Source organism: Cimex lectularius, unplaced genomic scaffold (genome assembly GCF_000648675.2).
Source record: "Cimex lectularius strain Harlan isolate CLEC.00 unplaced genomic scaffold, Clec_2.1 scaffold60, whole genome shotgun sequence".
NCBI classification, from domain to species: domain Eukaryota; kingdom Metazoa; phylum Arthropoda; class Insecta; order Hemiptera; family Cimicidae; genus Cimex; species Cimex lectularius.
This window is the reverse complement of record NW_019392643.1, coordinates 1,178,179-1,199,782: the sequence shown is the minus strand read 5'-3', so window position 1 is coordinate 1,199,782 and position 21,604 is coordinate 1,178,179. Positions and strand designations below refer to the sequence as shown.

Below are 21,604 nucleotides of genomic sequence, written 5' to 3'. Positions count from 1 at the left end.
AATTTAAACAATGTTTATAAATCCCAGGCCCTGAAGATGATCTCAATAAAGTTCGAAACGTTGGCACGATAAAGAAAATGTTTTTCTAAACTTACGTCACACCAGACTGCATCACACGATCTCCAAATAATTACTAAATATTTTTTTCAAATTAGGTAATAAACATGTTCTTTTTAAATGTCTTATTTTTACAACCAAACCTATTTTTGGTATGGAAAATATGAATAAACCTAAAAACATAAAAATTTAAGGGTGGTGCTTTAATTTTGTCCATCGGTGAATTTTAAAACTACACTTGAAAAATCTATTTGAATTTTGGCGGGCTCACAGCTTTTATGATCTAATATGTTTACATAAAAAAAAGAAAAGAATTTGTACAAATTGGTCAAGTTTTAAATGAATCCGTTTATATTTATGAAGATTTCAATTCAAAGAAAGAATTTCTAAAGAGTTTTTAAGTCAATAAGCTGACGGTGAAGCATTAAGATTGAAGTTGTCCGATTCAGTAATCTTCTATCGATACTGGTAATGGTTTCAGCCCTTCAGCTGAGTGCTAGGTGTTTGATGTTGATTGTAAACGATTTCCAGTTTTAAATTCTACCCTTAAAAAAAAGAAAAAAGTTAAATAAATAAAAATAAACTAAAAAACAGAAAAGGCAAGCCTAATATTTTTTAAAATATGTTTTCATCCCGTATGATACGAGTTTTGGAATAAAATTAACTAATGTCTGAATTTGATTTAATTAGAATACAAAACCCATGTCTGCTCTAACTCACCCACTCTCTGGTATGTTTCTATTTAAATACTTTGTAATTGCATTGGAAAGATTTTATTTTGTTTTTATTGTGATCAACAACTGGTTCAATTTATAGTAAATGGTTTATAAAATAATATACATATATTTAAAAATGTATGTATATGTTTTGTTCCCGTTTATTGTTTACTTGTGTATCACATATTACGCTTATGTACTTTCATTTCTTCCTGATACACTTGAAATAAATGTTTTCTATTTAATTTTGAGCTTTTGTGTTATATTTTATTTATTTGATTGATGTTTATTGATAAAAGGTTTGTGAGAGATTTATGACCGCTTAATCCAGTAGATACTTTACCTTCCTTGCTGATTTTCGAACCCTTAGATTGTGTTTTTGGTTTGATTTATTGTATGACTTGTTAACTTGAGGTGTTTCAGTTAGCCTGTTGTCCGACGTATGCATTTTGATAGTCCTGGGTTTAGGACAATCGGCCACTTTGTTGGTCCTCTCAGCATCAGACCAAAACTTAAAAATCACTCTTGGACATGTTTAGTCTTGAATATTTGCACGTTTTCCAAGTCTGATTCAACTTTTACCTTATCACTGTATTTTTTCTGAAACAAATTGAACTTATTCACTAATATTTCAAAACAGAATTCAACCTTTTCGGAAGGGGTTGAATTAATCAAAAGCTTGATGGAGGGTTTTTATTTTTGTCAAATACGCCTTATTTCTGATTGTTTATCTTCAATAACAAATATATTTTCAATGCTTTCCATACCAAATTGTACTTTTTATGAAACAACTTGAACTGTCTCACTAATAATTCAAAACAGAATTGAACCTTTTTTGAAGGGGGTGTATTCATCAAAACCTTGATGAAGGAGGGTTTTTTATTTTTTAAATTCGCCTTATTGCTGACTGTTCATATTCGATTACTTATGATTAATATAATTTCAACCTTTTTCCATATCAAATTCTACTTTTTCTGAAACAACTCTTACAATATGCCTTTTTTTTTACAAATTCTTTCCCAATTTTTGCAACTAGGACTGAGTGTATTAATTAAATTTGTATAGCCATGGTGATTGTCACATGGTCACCAAAAAATTGGCAAAGAAACAATTTTCTTTTGCTCAAACATCCTGCGGCACAATAAATATCCCATCTTGTGTGAGATCCCATGTAAATATCCCAGATATGTGAGCAGCGCAAAATTAAAAGAAGAATTTTTAAAATTGTATTGTAGGCAATTTCACAACATGAATAAAAATTGTATGCTATTATCATAACGTTAGCAGTAATATGTGTAATATTTAGACACTGTTTGTAACAATTGTTGAACAAACATTTTAGCATAGATATGAATGTTTGTTGATTTTTTGATTTTATATTAGTGATCAATGTTTACAGTAATGCTCGTTTTCAGTTAAAGTTCATTTACTTAGATGAATAAAAAATAAATTTGAACAAATATTTAAATTGGGAGTGTAGGATCAATATCATATAATTAAACTATTTTCTTTAAGTTGCTTTCAAACAAACCATAGCACTAGGTTGTAAAAAATAAAAGTAAGATTCTAACATGACAGTACAATACTTTTTACAACAACATAACAGTACAAGTACGAAAATGGTTAGGGATGGATGATCTTACCCTACAGCAATGGTAGTAGTGGTACAAGTAATTAGGACTGGAAAGTGGAGCATGTCACTTTATGCATTTGTATATCCCATTTTTGAGGATTTGCTTTAGAAAAATATGTATATAAATCAATAGTTAAATGATACCATGCCAGTTATAGATGTTAGTTTAGAGGAAAAGCTAAGAATTATTGCAACATGATAATATTGTAGATTAAAATATAGTCAGGTGGGGAAAAGTGGAATATGATAAAAGAGGAAATTTGATTGAATTTCAAAGAAAGATGAGTAAAGTTTACAAGTTGAAAATATCTGAACTAAAAGCAACTGTGCTTTGGGAGTGATGAACCTGTAATTTAGTTGTTACTGTTTTTTTTTTTGGTTTTTTTTTTTTTGGTCTGCCTATACCCACTGGATCAGTCTATCAGACGCGTTTCACTTTATCTGTCACTCTGAAGTTGTGACTTGTTCAAATGTTTAAAAAGGATAAATTTTACAACACAATTAATAGAATATTATTTTGCAATTTTTTATGTATTTATTTTCAAAATGATATACAATTTCTTCCAGTTAAATTATATACAATTAATCCATACATGCTGAGCGGACATAATTGGCCATATTAATTATTTCAATTAATTATTCTTTTCATCTAAGGTCTTGGTTTAGATGAAAAAGTTAGTGTCACAAACGGGATTCGAACCCACGACCTTTGGCTTAATACGCTGCTGGTCTAACTACTTGAGCTATCCTGACAGAAGGTCGTGGGTCCAAACCCGCTCGTGAAAATAACTTTTTCATCTCAACCAAGACCTTAGACAAAAAGAATAATTGAAATTGTATACAATGTCAAAATTTATTTTATTTTATGTTTATCATTTACATGCATGATGAGGTATTTCTTTATGAATTCTGTTTTTTAATTTTTGACTCTTCAGTGTAGGGTTTTAATTATTGAACTAGTAAGACATGTACATTATTCTCATCAGAGTGCTCTTGAAGCTCTGAATGGCTATGAATAATGTGAATAAATGTATATGTCATATGCATTCAATAATTACAACCACCCTTCATTGAGGAAATAACTAACGACAATGAGAGAAAAATTAGAGGAGTAATTTTTTTCTATCACACTTTCTTCCAAATGTTTAGTGATTGTGCTTTTGACCAAAACATATAAATATTTTTGAGCTTAATACTTGCACTCTCAGGGTTCAAGGAAACGACTGTACAGTTATTATTTAAAATAAAAGATCCAGAGCTATATGATGTGTTTTATGAAGGAAAAGTGAAAAAGGTACTAAGAAATCAGGGCAAGCTGTCTAGTCACTGATTGAGATCTGTCAGAAGGAATATTATCTTGGTCGAAATGATCAAGAATATATATTTTTTTAGATATATTGAAGCCAATCATTGTCTTGAAATTAAAGCACACTTTTTCCTTTCTTTGGTACCTCTGCTGACGGTCAAAGTTGGACTTCAACTAGGTTATTTCAGCCTCCTATGCAATCATTTTCTAAATCCTAACCCGTCCACAATCTCACTCCCTCTTAAATACATTTCTATCTTATTTAAATACCATTCACTCAGGGTGGTGGAGTACTCATTCTTCTATCACCCTTTACACTATGATTTAGTTATATATGTTATATAACTAACCTAATTGTGGGGTACTCCATATTCCACCATTGGCCATTTCAAATTACACATTCACACTAATAAATACATTCAGTCTCAACATGTGACACAAAGTAACACAAGACATCTATAAAGTGTTATATACAGTAAAACAAGCCCTATGTTCTCTAAAAATCGGAACAAGGAACCCAAATTCTCAATGCTCAAGCACAATTTTCATATTGGGTGACATTCCTACCTCTTTCTATGTGGAGCCAAGGAACTGCACCCATCAATTAGGTGGGACACATTGACCAAACTTTCGCTGCATGCTGGACACTTACGCGTACTTTGGCCCAAAAGTGTCTTTGTGTCAATCTCGCATGGCTTGTTCTTAGTCGGGTGAGGATTACCCCTTCAGATCCTCCGAGGGCCACCTATCGACTCTTGATTCACGATATCTTATCTGCCGATCCTGCCCACCAATGCTGACATTTTCTTTTAATCATGGTTTTTCTTTGCATTTTTAGCATCAGAGGTAGTTAAGTTCACAAATACATAATTAATTTTTATTATTTTTACTTTACTTCTTTTAGTCATACTGGTCCGCCGATTCGTGTTGTTTATCAGCGGCCCACATTCACGCCAATAAATACATTCACTCACACCATACAAAACTATTAGTACCAAATAGAGTAAAACAACCCTTTTTTGTTTGTTGTTTCCTCAAACAATCGAAACCGTGGACCCAAAGACTTGCTGCTCTTCTCAAGCACAATCCTCATATCGGCTGACTTAATCGACGAACGCTCAAAAGGCAGTCGATAGCTTAGTTATTTCTGCCTCCAAATTCATTCACATTTTAAAGCCAGATTCACTCTCGTTCAATCTTAAATATATTCATCCCTATTGGTGAAGTCCACCATCGGCTCTTTCAAACTACACATTCACGCTAATAAATACATTCAATGTAAATATTAACAAAAGGAAATATCTATACGTTCTTTATACAATAAAACAATCCTGTTTCTTATAAAAAGAAGAACATGGGACCCAAAGGCTCTCTGTTTTGCTCAAACACAGTGGATCGGGTGCACCCTTCATTCCTCCGAGGGTCACTTATCGACTCTTATTACACAAAAGCTTCTCTGCCGATCCGGCCACCAACGCTGACCCTTTCTTTTAATCGTGTTTTTTTAAATTGCATCTGCAGCATCAGGCAGTCGGATCGTGGTGGTTACTGGTTAAGACCTGAGGTGGGACGTCTTAGCCGCCTTTTCGTTACCTCCTGTGTCCGGATACCCAGTTTGTCAGGGTTTTTATCCATCCAAACATCTCGTTATTTTTATTTGAACAAATTAAGTCTTTCACCTTGCAACTCTTGTTTTAACATATTCTTTAAGCCGAGCAGAAAAATACATGTAGGTCAAAACGTAACTGGTTTCATACCGAATGTGCTGATCGTCGGTTACGGGTTTTCCGGCTGGATATTATTTTTATATTAACATTACAACCGCATCATCTTTAAAGTAAAAGCTTGCAATAACATATAAATTATAAATTTCTTGTTGAACTATATAAATAAAATGACCTTTTTATTGCTATCTCAAAATGTTCAGATGGTGGCGAACCCAACTAATACTTTGTAACAATTAATGCACAAGCTTTTATTTGTCCATGTTTTCTTTAATAAGGGCTTCTTTGTTTTTTAATTTCACAGATCCTTCCAAGGTAATACAGAAGAGGAGAGGATCTGATGGGTAAGCCGTTATTATTCCGTCTTTTAAAAACAAAAATTTATATTGGGTTGTTCTTTTTTTTTTTTTTAATTTTATTCAAAGGGCGCTCAAAGTAGCTACAGATGAGTGCATTTTAAAGACTATTTAAAATCAAAAGATTTGTAAAATTTAACGCATTTCCGTTTAATCGTTGGCTGCACCGTAGTATTGCAAGCTGACATCGAGACAACCCCCTCAAATCGTTGCATATCTGAAATTTGGACATAGGCTTGCTGTTCACTTTCGTTAACGAGATTTTAGCCCCCTGAACTATCCGTTTTGACTATAATAAAACCAGCTTAGGGTTTTTTTTCCGTGCTGGTACGGCATTTATCAGATAGTGTTATGATGGAGCCGAGATAGGGAAGGATGTGATGTGAATGCATAAAGCAAGACGTCCTCATATGATGTTTTGTCAAAACCTCTCACTCTGAATAATAATGGAATGGAGGTGAAGGGGGGGATTTTTATCTGGTTCACACCCTATCTCCGGATTGCCCCGGTATCCTCGTAATCTCCTCATTTATCAAGTTAACATCTATTTTTCCCTTGTTTATCTAAAGGGAATGCGACGACTTTATTTCTTTTAGTACAAAAGAGAGACGTTTTGTATGAGACAAGTTATGGCCTAGCCCGGGCGACACGTTTTCGGTGGAAAGAAAAAAAATTCCGGCTTGTATGCAGAGGTTTTCAGTTAATACCTCATAAAAAATGTATACCTACAACGTACTGATAGAATTTATTTCGAATAGAAGCCGTATACGTATATTTTCTAAAAACAACCTCTTGCGTTAGACGCATCGAAAATTTAAAACAAAAATATTGGTATGTACTTGGAAAATTGATAAATAAAAGGCAATTACTAAAACAATTTTTAATGGTAAATTCAATAAAAATTCAAGCTAAACAAATTTAATCAAAAATAACGTGAACCATTTGGTAGAAATGATAAATGGTGGAGAGAATGTGTTTGTTTGTTCAATCTTTTTAAAAAGATAGTTCCTACTCACAGTTAGTTGTTTCCACGATCCGGATTTCGAGCTTGTAGCTCATCATCAGTTGAAGGAGTTCTACAACCTGAGATGAGCTATAAGCTCGAAATCCGGTTGTTGAAAACAATTAACTGTGAGTAGAAACTATCTTTTTAAAAAGATTGAACCATTTGGTTTCACTACCTGTTGCCATATTCGATGTAATTTCGTAATTCTACCAGAACTTCTCAGGTTTTTGATGAGTATTTTCTCCTCCCTTATTCCTCAAGTGAGTCAAGATTTCACTATTAATAAAGTTTTCCAGGAGCAAGTGCAAATCTGATGGGTCGATGTCAGGCGAACGTACCAACCAAGTTCTGAGCGTTAACGTGGTGGAAAACCCTTTGCGATTAGCCAATGCAGTGAACTGAACGTTCATATCAATCATGCTCTCGACATCAAGTTGTGCCCGCGTCCACGGTTGGAATGGAACGCAATAATTTAATCGCATTTATGGCGTTGTATGAACGTTCATCCAGTCAATACGACAAGAGGTCGGGAAATTTGTTGTACTTTTTGAATATGTTTCAACTATTTTAGAATGAGTGGGCAAACATTGACGAATCACATGAAAGTTTAGAAGATTCCTTACAGCGCTGCAGCACATCCTTTAGATAATGTATCCAATCTATGGAAATGTTGGCAGTTATGTCAGATTCATCCATTTTTCAAGAGTGATCTTGTGGAAAAAGAGAAATGTCTTCCTGGCATTTTAAGTCCCGAAGTAACATTTTATCGTTGCAGAACAGATGAAGCGTTCGGACTGCAAAAACACCTACGACCAATTGGGGGACATCAGTTGACAATTGAAACAAGAGTTTTTAACAGCATTCCTTGAGCTTTAAGATACGTAAGAAATGGAGAATTTTCCATTGAGCTGTAAAGTCAAATACCGAATTAGCCATTCGACATTTTATGGACCGGGCCTTTCTGGTGGCTCTGAGAAGGGCCTGTATTATGGGCGGAGCCGATAAATTGTGGAAGTCCGTGTGGTGGATAAGCCGAAGTCCGTGTACCGATATCGATGAGCAGGTTGTTGATGCAGGAATGCTCGGTAGCGAGCGAGAGACGATGCTGCGACTACCCCTGTTGCTGACCGCATGCTCCATAGTGACTCAATCAACAGGGATTTTTACAGAGATTTAGAACCCTATAAACTACACGTAATAGCATAAAGATGGCTTACGTATGTAAGTTAAAACTGGAGATATACAATGAAACGTTCGAGGTGTTTTTGCTTAGTTCATCCTTGTTTTTCTCACTTTTACCGGCATAAAATCTAAACGTTGTTAGCATAGACTGAAAGAATGGAAATCCAACTATCCAACTGCTGTAATAACATGGAATTTGAAATCCAAATCCGAAGGAGATATGAATTTTTAAGTGAAACAGTGATAATAGGAGTAAAAAAATTGCCCCCTTTAATCAGGGCAAAAACTACGTTCTTTGGCCTGCTTTACTGGAAGCGACTTTTGGTTTTTGTAACTTTTCACCTATCTAATCTCATTTGATACGATCCTGATTATTATTAGGATTAATTTATTATCCTAAGTAAGAAAACAAACGGACAGTTTTTTTTCTAGGCTTCTAGGGCCAATTGGCAAGAAAGATCGGATTTCTAAATATTTTTGGACTTTTTGTTAGTATCACCAGAAAATTTTAATTGAACTCGTTGATCCCCCGTTTCATGTCTCCCCACGTCACACAACATTTTTTTTCCATAGAGACAGTTTGTGACGAAACGTTGATGTATTGGTCTGGCCATTAGTATAACTATGAACAACCCCTAACCATCCCTAACCAAGTGTGTTCTGGAAAACTGGCCGATGATGAAAATTGGGTTGTTTGCAAAAATAGTGAATCTACATACTCACCCCATCTTCATCATTTCTATCAGCATTGTTTCTTCTCTAAGAAAACTATTTTAACCTATTTGATATTAATTGGTCAAGCGGACCACGAAATTAGTGAATTTGATAATAATAATGATGATGCCTTTTATTTAATTACTGCACATTGGTTCTTTTCGTGCCTCTCAATGTATTTTAATTTTTTTGACAAGAAACAAAGTCGATATTCGTTTTTGGCACCCGAATGATAATTGTTGGGAAAATCAAAAAATCAATTTTTTCTGAAACCTTTGGCCTTTCCGAACGCCTTCCGATTTTGTTGAAAAACCACCACACTGGTGAAAACTTTAAAACGACTCACCTTGTACATATCAAACTTTAGGTTTTAGAACCTTGTAACTACACCCAATGACAAAAACCAGCCTTCCTTACATAAATTAGAAGCGAATATAAAAAAAAATAAATGTTTGAAAAGTTGAATCCATCCTTACTTTTCTCACTTTAATATCATAAAACTGAAGATTGTTGACATAGGCACAAAGTAGAAACAGCTTTCCAATTGTTGCAATAACATTGAATTTAGATAAAATCCAGAGTGGTTGTGAATTTTTAAGTGGAACAGCGGACATCGTCCCCTGGCGAACCAGCCAAAAAACGTTTATCTTTTGATCGCGATGAAAATATTAATTTTAGGGATTTAAATGGTGCTTGAGACGGATTTGAATTTAGTTTTTTCAGAAAAACAGTTATTTATCTTACTCTACTGAAATGTCTTATTTTTTGTGAAGCTTTTTATATACATAATGTCATTTTATACGATCCCGAATATTATTTTCTCATAGTGGGTAAAATATCAAATCGACTGATGTATAATAATCTTGAAATACGAGCAGAACAAAGGCAGAAAAAATAATTTTTCTCAAATCTCTCGCCCTTTCCATCGTCATCCGATTTTGTTCAAAAATCACAAAACTGGCGATAACATTAAAAAGATTCAACCTGTCAATATCAAACTTTACAGAGTTTTAGAACTATAAACTAGACTTAATGACAAAAACCAGACTCCGTTAAATAAATTAGAATCGGAGATAAAAAAGAAAATATTTGAGAAGTTGTTATTGAATTCATACTTATTTTTTCTCACTTATAGTTTCACAAAATCTAAGGTTGTTGACAGAGTAGAAAAGTTCTGTTTTCGAGAGGTTGTATATGTGTAACATTGTATTTGGATAACATTCATAGTTGCTGTGAATTTTTAAATGAAACAGTGGTCACGGGTGGAGAAAAAATTGCCCCATGGTGAACCAGCCCAAAAATGTTTGTTTTTTTTGTTCGCGATGAAAATTCGTATTGGGGGGGGGGCTTTTTCAAAAATTAATTTTGTCGGCCTGCTTTACTGGAAGCGCGTTTTTGTTTTTTGTAACTTTTCATATATCTAAACTCCAAGGGGAGGGGGAATATGTATCGTATCTAATCTCATTTGATACGATCCTGCACATTATTTTCTTATCTCATATTACAAAACATATGGAGTGCTGTTTAACCATGAATTACATGCACAACAAAGTAGAAACATTCAGCTTTCCAATTGTTGTAATTGCATTGTATTTAGATAAAATCCAGAGGGATTGGTGAATTTTTAAGTGGAACAGCGGGCATCGGCCCCTGTAGAACCAGCCGAAAAATGTTTATTTTTTTGATCGCGATGAAAATTGTAATTGGAGGGCTTTGAAGGGTGGATAGAAAATGTTTGAGAAGATGTTATTGAATTCATTATTATTTTTCCGATTACAGTATCATAAAATCGAACGATTGTTGACACAGCAGAAAAGTTCAGTTTTTCAAAGGTTGCTTTGAATTGCTGTTAATTTTTAAATGAAACAGTGGACACAGGAGGAGAAAAAATTGCCCCCTGGTGAACCAACTCAAAAATGCTTATTTTTTTTATCTTGATGAAAATTCATTTTGGGGGCTTTAAATGGTGCTTGAAACGGATCTGAATTTTTCCTACTTTACTGAAATGTCTGATGTTTTGTGAAGATTTTTATATACCTAATGTCATTTTATACGATCCCGAATATTATTTTCCCATACTGGGTGAAATAACAAATCCACTTATAGTATCATAAAATCTAAGGCTGTTGACAGAGTGAAAATTTCAGTTTTCCAGAGGTTGTATATGTTATAACACTGAATTTGGATAAAATTCAGAGTTCCCGTGGATTTTTAAATGACACAGTGGACGGACACAGGCGGAGAAAAATTGCCCCCTGGCGAATTATCCCAAAAATGTTTATTTTTTTGATCACAATGAAAATTCATTTTGGGGGCTTTAAATGGTGCTTGAGATGGATCTGAATTAGTTTTTGCAGAACTACAGTTATTTTTTCTGCTTTACTGAAATGTCTTATTTTTTATGAAGGTTTTTATATACCTAATGCCATTTTATACGATCCCGAATATTATTTTCTAATACACAACAAAAACAAAAATACACATATAGCAAATTGTTTAAATTACTTCAAATATTCCTTTTCTCAGCTCCTATGGCTCATTGGCAAGAATGTTCGGACGCATATCTATTATTTTTCGCCCTAATATCACCAAAAATCCCATTGAAATTGGTGTGCCCAAATTTAACCTCTCCTTGGAAGTAAAAGTCCTGGCGATAATCTAAGTGTGTCGATGGTGACTTAAATTTAATAAAAAACACAGAGCAGACATATTTAAAGAACTGAAAACGGAGAAAAATGCTTTGGAATTGTATGCAAAGTACCGAATAGGGCGGAACAAAAACTATACTTAACACGATAATCGTACCTAGCCACCGACAAAAACAGGGAGATAAGCTGACCAAAATGATCGGAGACGATCAAATTACAAGTCCTCAATAGTGCTGAGATCTTGTGATCATTCTGGCCAAGGTAAAAACTGTGTGGACAGGCTGTCTTACTGAAAGATAAACCTTTCCCTTGTCAGCCTTTCATCCTCCTCTTTCAAACGATCGGTCCCTGAATAATTTCTGTTTTTTGTTGCTTTTGTTCGTCCATTTGTACCGATAAATATATGTATTTATAGTGCCCTATCGCAACCCAAACCACCACACTGCTTCGTTTGATGAAAATAATAATAAAAATCATCAGGCCCACACTAAATCATTTTTTTGTCACTTAAAATGATGTATCCCTATTTTTTTCTCCAAGAGATATGTCCGGCTTCGAATCTCTTCCTTTTGGCTTGCCGGCCTTTTGAAATTGGAGATTTTCTCCGTTGTAAATGGCTCTTTACAAAACGCGTTGGCGTTTCGGATGTTCGTTCACAATTTTCCCTTGCAGTCGGTTAAGAGTTAGCATAGTTCTTCTCTTGGTCCCACCCGTACTCATTGTCCCGGCTATAATCATCACCTATCCTAACATGATTCATACACGATCAGATTAATTGTCAATTTTTCATACCTGAAGTAACTGCACACAATTCTGTCCATCGAAACGTCCGATATTTGGCCTGATGGCACCTTGCAACAACAAATTATATAAAAAATAATAGAAAGTTAGATTCGGTTTAATGGACTAAATTCACAGGCATGGCGTTGCGGACGAGATTAAAGCGGCCCATAGACGGTCAATATTATTGTACAATATAGATTGCACAATAATTTGACGGTTGCCCTTTAACGTTCAATAATATTGTTCAAAATTTTGTTTGTGCAATGAACTTGAATAGTTTGAAGGCGATATTGAAGTTTGTGCAATATTTTGTTACTACTTGTTGTACTTCACAAACTGACTGATATTGCGCAATAATGCCAACAGACGGTGCAATATTTTCCAGGTTGTGCAATATATTTTCAACTTTTCGTCAATCATGCAATGTATTGCACAAACTTTCAATATCGTCTACACACGATCAATTAAACTGCACAACCCAAAATATTGTGCAATAATATTGATCGTCTATGGGCCGTTTAAGACAAAAACCGAGATTGGCTATTATTTTGTCCAATAATTGTACAATTAATAATTTTAAAAAAGTACATAATAGGAAGAAATAATTTTAGTCGACTCTTTTATTACAATGGTTTTTCTTCGTTTCGTATAAATTGTACAACTTGACAAAAATAATTGATATCAAAATTGGCGGGGAGGGGGAGTTTCTTGTCATTTCCATGGTGAAAATTAACCCTTATAACTTCAAATTAGCCGTTTTAAGCTTTAAATTAACACTTTTCAACATCAAATTAACTCTTTTTCCAAAGCATTAAAAAAACTTAAGAGATGGTATGAAATACTAATGCAAAGTAAACTTTCTGTATATTTGAGAAAAAATCGTTTAATATAAAATAACTGGGCTCATAGAAGATCATACGAAAATAAATTAAAATTTAAAATGATATAAAGTTAAATGTGAAAACAAATTATTCTTTTGTTAATTTGAGATTTTAAAAAAAAATAGAATAATTGGGTTCTTGAAAACCTTATGAAATTTAATTACAATTAAAATTTAAAATGATATAAAACATAATATAAAAATAAAGGATTTTTCTTTTAATTTGAGAAATGTGAGAAATTGTGGTTTTTAAGAACACAGCTAATTGATATTTTTACAAAAATGTCCTATTAAAAGACGGATTATTTGTTTTTATGTTTTATATTATATTAATTAGTTAATTTTAATTAACTTTAAAAATTAATGTTCATATGGTCTTTTAAAAGTCCAATTATTTTTATTTCAATTTTTTTTCAAATGCAGAGATTTTACTTTAAAATCTTCTATTCAATACTATCTTCTAATTTGAAATTTAAAAGGGGTAATTTCATATAAAAAAGGTTACTTTAGTATTAAAAAGCGATGGCTGAATTTTTATTTTAATGTCTTTTTTTTTTGAAATGTAGGAATTAGGCTTAGTGAGCTTAAATTTCATACTATCTTCTAGGTTTTTTGATGTCTTAAAGAAAGGATCAATTTAAAAAGTGTTTATTTGATTCGAAAAAGAGACGTTCATTTTTAATTAATTGCCATATGTGAGGCAGCACATCTTAGTACTTCATTTTGGAGTGAAAAAAAGGCCTGGTCTTTGTAACTTACATAAAATATCTTTTTTTCTGTCTATTTTACAATATAAACGTATGTATATATTTCAATATTAATCATCGGGTGAAAAATAGTAATTAACTAACACCTTCTGCAACTTAAGTAGAGAATGTATTTTTTACTATTTTCACTTTTCCATTTGATCTTTTTCTATCGAATCCTGGTTCCCGAATCCTTGTTTGGGCCCCGTAATGCATTTTTCTTCTGGAAAGAATAAATTGGCCGAATCGTCGATAAGTAATGCGTGCCGAAACTGGTCCGGCGTTAGAACAGAGACGGAGATGATCTTTTTTGATTTTTTGATCGAACATTCGGCAATAATGATTCGGTTCGTGATTGTGCCCGACGGCAGCCTGGAATCCATTCGTGAGCGGATCCTGTGAAAGGTTTTCTTTCCTTCTTCGGTATCCAATAGGAGAAACGGCGAAGAAGGAGAGTCGCTGAGGGTCAGTTTCGAGCTCCGCCGAAGAAATAAAAGACGACGAAAGGGACTTAGAGGCCGGGGGGCCGAGACTAGCTGACGTCTGGGTGCCCGTATTCCAAGAAGTCCCAGGATGTTTTTGGAAGGCGGAATAGTAATGATGGCGAGTCTGAGGACGGGGTGGTGGTTTCTGCTCAACCCAGAGTGGGGGAATGTTTGAGGATCGTAGCCGGCGTTACCGTTTGCTCTTCAGTCGGCCAGTCGTGCTCTCTGGACTGTCATGTACCTTTGAACGGGACAGGTACAAAAAATGTACACGTACGCCGGCAACTCCGTCCCGCCCCCTCAGTACGCCGCGGCACCACCCATCTACCTCTCGCCGCCCCCACAGCCAAAGCGACGAAGGTAAGCTGATTTTTGGGCACATTTTTTAATTTCTTCAGCTCGATTTTAAGCCCGCCGCCAGCTCGGGTACAATTATCATTTTCTAGTTCGAAAAAAGCCATATGAAAAACAACATGCAACCCTTTCTTCTTCTGGCCCTTTGTGCAAAATTCCAAAATATAAGAAACAACGTGTTCTTTTGCAGAATGGAAACGTTTCAATGTTATAATTACAACATATCTTCACAACAAATCCTTTGATTACTTTATGAGGTTTTTTCCCAAATTTTCACTAATTGTTTGCTAAATGGAACGTTTTACTTTGACCGAAAGATATTCCAAGAACAAACTTTAACTTTCGTAGATCGAGACCACTGCGGTTTGTACCTGTCGAAATTGAAGTTGTTTGCTTAGCGTACAGATGCTTTGGTCCAAAATAAAGAAACATAACTGCATAAGTGTCCGGTGTCCGGTTAAAATGTGTCAGGTTCGAAGTCGAAAATTATATTTTACATTAGTCGAAATCGTCTTGTATCGAAACTTCAATAATTTTCATATTAATCGGCCGTAAAAATAGAAATCCTGTTTTTCTTTTAATTCATGTCATGAGTTTTTCAGCGAGCGTAAATAAAAAATAAAGCGGATCGAACAATTACAGGGTATGAGGACGTATTTCATGTATCTCGCGAAGTGTAATTTTTGAATTTAAAAAAACCACAAAAAAACATGATATCCCTCATTATAGTAATTTTACATTTAATGCAGCCTTTTTTATGCAAATTTTGCATCCGAAGAAAAAATTACAATAAAAAGGGATATTTTCAATTTATGTAATTACTAAAAGGAAACATTGGTAGTCAACATTTTATGTTTGTACACAGCAATAATTTTAGGGGGCGTTTTCTGTCACATTGAATTTTTTTTGCGTTTGTGTGTGATGTATTTTAATATTACCTTTTCATTACAATATATAATAGATGTCTGTAGTTTTCGCAATAAAAAATGAAACGTAACAGAATAAAATTACATTTTTTTAAAATTTTGTTTTCAAAAACTGGCTGGAACATATCAGTGAACCTTTTTTGGGCGATACTAGTTCGAAAACTATTAGACACGTGTCCGAACCTTCTTGCCAATCCTAGTAGTCGTGAAAATAATTAGCTCATTTACCTTCTTTTTTTTTCAAAATATGCATTTTTTAAATTGCGCATGTATTTCATGGTTAGTCGATGTTTTTTTTTTATCCAGGATAATGAAATGTTAAGAAGAGTCGTAATAAATGAGATTATATAAATAAAAAGTAACGATAAAATTACCGATAGTTTTCAAATAAAGTAGGCAAAAAAATGTAAAAAAAGAAACAATTCGGATTCATTTCAAGCATCCCTTAAAGCCGTTAAGTAATATAAATTGTTATACCAAAGAAAAAATACAACCTTTTGTGCTGGATTTGCCTGGAGGGTTTAAAAAAATTATTTTTCTGCCTTTGTTGTGCATGTATTTCATGGTTAGTCGATTTTTTTTATCCAGGATAATGAAATGTTAAGAAGAGTCGTATTAAATGAGATTGTATATATAAAAAGTAACGATAAAATTACCGATAGTTGTCAAACACAGTAGGCAAAAAAATGTAAAAAAAAGAGAAACAATTCGGATTCATTTTAAGCATTCCTTAAAGCTCTCAAATACAAATAGTTATACCAAAGAAAAAAATATAAACTTTTGTGCTGGATTTGCCTGGAGGTTTTAAAAAATTTATTTTCCTGCCTTTGTTGTGCATGTATTTATGCTTATTATATATCAGTCGATTCTTTTTTACACAGGATAACAAAATAATAAGAAGGATCGTATTAAATGAGATTAGATATAAAAAAGTAACGATAAAATTACCCAAAGAGTATTCAAATGGAGTAGACTATATATTAAAAAAACTTCTGATTCACTTAAAGCATCCCTTAAAACCCTAAAATACTAATTTTTATACCAAGATATATAAAAAGCTACACAAATTATAAGGCGCTTTCAGTAAAGTAGACCAAACAAATATTTTAAAGAAAACACCAAAAACATTTTGGATTCGTTTTAAGCACCCTTACGAACCCCTTAAATACGAATTTTTACAGCAGACGAAAGAAGAGGCAGTTTTGGGCTTGATTTTCTAACAGAATTTTAAAAATTTATTTTTCTGCCTTTGCTATGCATGTATTTCATGGATATTATTATATCAGTCGATTCTTTTTTATACAGGATAACAAAATAATAATAAGGTTCGTATTAAATGAGATTAGATATAAAAAAAGAAACGATAAAATTACCGCAAGAATATTCAAATTTAGTAGATTAAAAAAATGTGTAAAAAACAGAAACAACCCTTCTGATTCATTTGGAGCATCCCTTAAATTCGAATTTTATACCAAAGAAGAATTGTAAATTTTTTGGCTGGATTTGCCAGGAGGGCGAGTTTTGTCCCGAAATGCCGAATGTTTCTACTTTCAGCCTATCCCAAAAAACGTAGATTTAATGCCCTTATTAAAAATAAATTAATTATAAAATATATAATTGAGAAAAAAAGGATGACATTATCAGAAACTGCGAGCTTTCTCCACTATGAGCCCTGGGAACTGAAAAAAATAAGTACTTTTATTTCAAAAATATATTTTTCTGCCTTTGTTCTGCATGTTTGTCAAGGTTACTGTATATCAGCCATGTTTATTTTCTTTTTTAATCTAGGATAGGCAAATTATTTACAAGATCGTATGAAATAAGGTTAGATGTATAAAAAGCTATAAAAGTTATAAGACGCTTTCAGTAAAGTAGGCCAAACAACTATTTTTAGAAAAGCAACAAAAACATTTCGGATTCGTTTTAAGTACCCTTACAATTCCCTTAAATACGAATTTTTACACCAAAGAAAAATATAAATTTTTGTGCTGGATTTGCCAGGTGGATGTAAAAAAATTAGTTTTCGTAAAAACAAAAAAGAAACAAAAATTTTATTTCATTTTACGCCTTTTTTTTTTTTTTTGCGTTATGAACTATGCATATTAGCCATGTGACAAATTCGTATATGTGTGTTCAAATTTGGGGGGTTATTGGGAAAAAAGGGCCAGGGGCAACGGTGGGAATCGAACCCACGACCGCGGCGTGAGAGTCTCTCATGCTAACCACTCGGCTACCGCGGTCCCCTACGCCTTCTTTAAAGCCCTAAAGTACGAATTTTTTATCAATGATATATAAACATCTACAAAAATTATAAGAATGCTTTCAGTAATGTAGGCCAAATAAATGTTTTTAAGAATACAACAAAAAAACATTTTGGATTTGTTTTGAGCACCCTTAAAAACCCTTGAATACGAATTTTTATAGCAAACGAAAGAGAGATATTTTTGGGCTGGATTTGCCAGGAGAATTTAAAAAATATATTTTTCTACCTTTGTTGTACGTATGATTTAATGGTTATTACATATCAGCCGATTTTTTCTTTTTTAGTCTAGGATAGGAAAATAATATATAGGATCGTAGTAAATGAGGTTAAATATATAAAAAAGCTAAAAAAATTATAACACGCTTTCAATAAAGTAGGCCAAACAACTATTTTTAGAAAAGCAACAAAAACATTTAGTTTTATCTTACAAATCCCTTAAATACGAATTTTTACACCAAAGAAAAATATAAATTTTTGGGTTGGATTTGCCAGGTGCATTTAAAAAATTTATTTTTATGTAAAAACAAAAAAGAAACAACAATTCTAATTTATTGAACGCCTCCTTTAAACCCGTAAAATACAAATTTTTTTATCAGTGATATATAAAAATTTACAAAAATTATAAGAATGCTTTTAATAAAGTAGACCAAACAAATGTTTTTAGGATACAAAAAATGGATTTTTTTAAGCACCCTTAAAAACCCTTGAATATGAATTATAGCAAAGGAAAGAGAAGACATTTTTGGGCTGGATTTGCCAGGAGGATTTAAAAAATATATTTTTCTACCTTTGTTGTACGTATGATTTAATGGTTATTACATATCAGACGAGTTTTTCTTTTTTGGTCTAGGATAGGAAAATAATACACAGGATCCTATAAAATGAGGTTAGATTTGTAAAACGTTAAAAATGTTTATACGTTCTTAGTAAAGTAGGTAAAAAAAAGTTTTATTTATATCAAAAACAGAATAATTCCAAGTTGTTTTCAGTACAATTTAAATCCCTTAAATTATACATTTATTTTATGTGGATATATAAAATTTACATATTTGCTCGGAGTACCAGTTTAAAACGTCACCTCACACTTACGTATACATACTTATACATATACTTAAACTAAATGAATTTCGGTTTTGTTGGGAAAATGTACTGAAAACACCCATCACTAACGAACACTTATTATCACAGCGCTTACATTATTTTTCATTCTTTTATGTTTATAATACATGTGTACATTATACTGCCCTATTGTTCTTATTTCAATATTTTCGCTGAGCGCAATCTTCATAAAGAAGTCGTGTACAGAGTATATTATATAATCTTTAATTTAGGGCATATTTGTGACTTTATGCAGTTTGTTGCATCAATAGCAAATCTTAGAAATTCGTTCTGCACTCTTTGAAAGTTTTTAAAGTTTGTGTGAGAGTTAAAACTCAACGCGGCGGCTGCGTATAGCAGTCCAGGTCTTACTAGTACTTTATATAATAATAATTTATTGTCAACACCAAGTGCTGAGTTTCTACTAATTCTGATTTTCTAATTGTACTGTTAAACCTTTACGTCTGATAACGATTGCGTTAGTGCGGCGTCGGTGGCCGCAACGGTTAGGCGTTGACACGGCGCTCACTCTGAAGTGAAGACCCCGGGTTCGAATCCAGCGGCCCTGCATTCGAATCCGACGTACTTACAAATGGGATTTTTTTCAAAAACACCGGCACCCCGAGGGTTTATAGACCCCCCCTGCTGTTGCGAACCCTCGTAAAAAAAGGCGCTTAAAATGAATCTGAAAAGTTTTTTTGTTTTCATAAAAATAAATTTTGTGCATAATTTACGGAAAGCGTCTTTTAAATTTTGAAGCTTTTTATATATTTAACCTCATTTAATATGACCATGCATACTATCCTTGTAACCTAGGTTAAAAAAAATCGGCTGATATACACTAACCTTGAAATACATGCGAAACTAAGGCAGAATTAAAAAAAAAAAACAAAAAAAAAAACTTAAATTATTGTTCTCGCCTCCCAGCACCCATAATCAAGAAAGCACCGGAGTTTTTGTTGATTTCCTCCTTATTTTTCTCACTAATAATGAACATATACTCAAAACTTTACTGAAATGGTCTCATCGTTTTTGAAACTTTTTGTACACTTAATGTTATTTTATATGATCCAGAATATTATTTTCTCATACTAGTTAAAATAATAATCAGTTGATATAAAATAAAAATGAAATAGATGCATAACAAAGTCAGAAAAAATATTTATTATCTCAAATCCTTCGCCATTTTCATATATTTAACCTCATTTAATACGAATCAACCTAGCAGAAGAAATACATGCAAAACAAAGGGAAAAAATATATTTTAAAAATAAAATTACTTAATTTTTTCTTGATTCTCAAGGCCCATAGTCAGGAAAGCACAGAGTTTTTTAATAATTTTATCTTGATTTTCTCACTTATAATGGCATAAAATCTAAACCTTGTTTACATAGGTTCAAGTGGAAAAGTTGCGCTTTCCAAGCATGGTATTAAATTTAAATTTTTATAAAATCCAGAGGAGTTACGAATTTTTAAGTGAAACCCTGGGACATCGGAGGATAAAAATTGCCCCCCTGGCACAACCAGTCCAAAAATGTATATTTTTTGTCTGGTACAAAAATCCTTATTCAAGGGCCTTAAAGTTTCCTGGAAACGAATCCGAATTTCGTCATGAAAATAATTTTATTGGCCTACTTTACTGGAAGCTTCTTTTGGTTGTAACTTTTTATCTACAATCTCATTTAATAAATCACTCTTATTATTTTATTATCCTAAGTAAAAAAAAATTATCAACTGATATATAATAATCTTGAAACAGATGAATAACAAAGGAATAAAATTATATTTTTTTAAATTATGTAATTTTTTATGCTATGTTTAGGGCCCATTGGCAAGAACGCTCGGACTCATGTCTATCAGTTTTCGACCTAGTATCTCTAAAAAAGTTCATTACAGCGGTGGTACCGCGTCCGTATCCCAACCCTTGCTAGTGTTTAAATTAATTTGATTTTTAATAAAAAGAATCCAGGATGGAAATAAGACGAAACAGTCGATTAGGTTAATATGAGAGGATAATTGACAAAGTAACTCTGTAAAATAAGTGAATGTGGTCAATTTAGATTTTTTATAAAAAGATAAAGATTATTAAAATAGTTGAACTTACACCTGAAAGATAGGTAGCTATCAAACAGTAAATTATTAAAATGTCCAAATTTCCTTTTACTTTTTTTCGGGGTTTATTTTTGGTCTATTTCAGCCACACTGGATTCTCAAAAACAATTCGGTGTAGCGTTACAGGATTTGTTTTATTTAAAACCTGCTCCGATAACTTTTTAGCCCCTGGTGCCCTTGTCAATGAAACACACCGTCCTAAATCGTTGTGACTTGGTAGAGTTTCACGGGACCTTTTCCCCATTGGGATTGTTCTCCAGGTAAAATTTCCTCATTCACATCTTTTGTCTGTTTTTGAAACAAATTTTGTCAAATCCCTTGGGCCCTTCGGGACAATGGTTCCACACTTTCACTCCGGTTTACCGGTCTATATCGACGTCCGCCAATTCCTGTGACACTTAGGGAAATTTTTCAGAATGTGTGGTTTTTTTTGCATGAGAGATTTCTTCATGGGGCCTGCGGTGTGATGTGTAGTTTGTTCGTTTTCGTTTTCTGACAGTCCAAAACGGAAAGAATAGGCATACAAAATTGATCGGTAACGGCAAAACTACACGTTTTTTCGTTATTATCTGTACCTTACTCTTATCGTATATTATATTGGGTTATTTCACATGA

General features: G+C 33.1%; 1 protein-coding gene across 7 annotated transcripts in view; it reads left to right on the top strand.

Moving 5' to 3' along the window:
• The first annotated feature begins 550 nt into the window (after positions 1-550).
• LOC106661160 (aryl hydrocarbon receptor nuclear translocator homolog) overlaps positions 551-21,604 on the top strand; it is a 119,159-nt gene continuing 98,105 nt past the window's right edge. For 2 of the 7 annotated variants that reach the window (XM_014384395.2, XM_024230159.1), the window contains exon 1: positions 14,421-14,596. In XM_014384395.2, the coding sequence (XP_014239881.1) occupies positions 14,502-14,596 (95 nt within the window). In that variant the 5' untranslated portion in view covers positions 14,421-14,501. Of the gene's footprint in view, positions 657-685; positions 788-5,740; positions 5,781-14,418; positions 14,597-21,604 lie in introns of those variants that run through there. The other 5 variants (XM_014384397.2, XM_014384396.2, XM_014384394.2 and 2 more) reach the window with 5 other exon arrangements.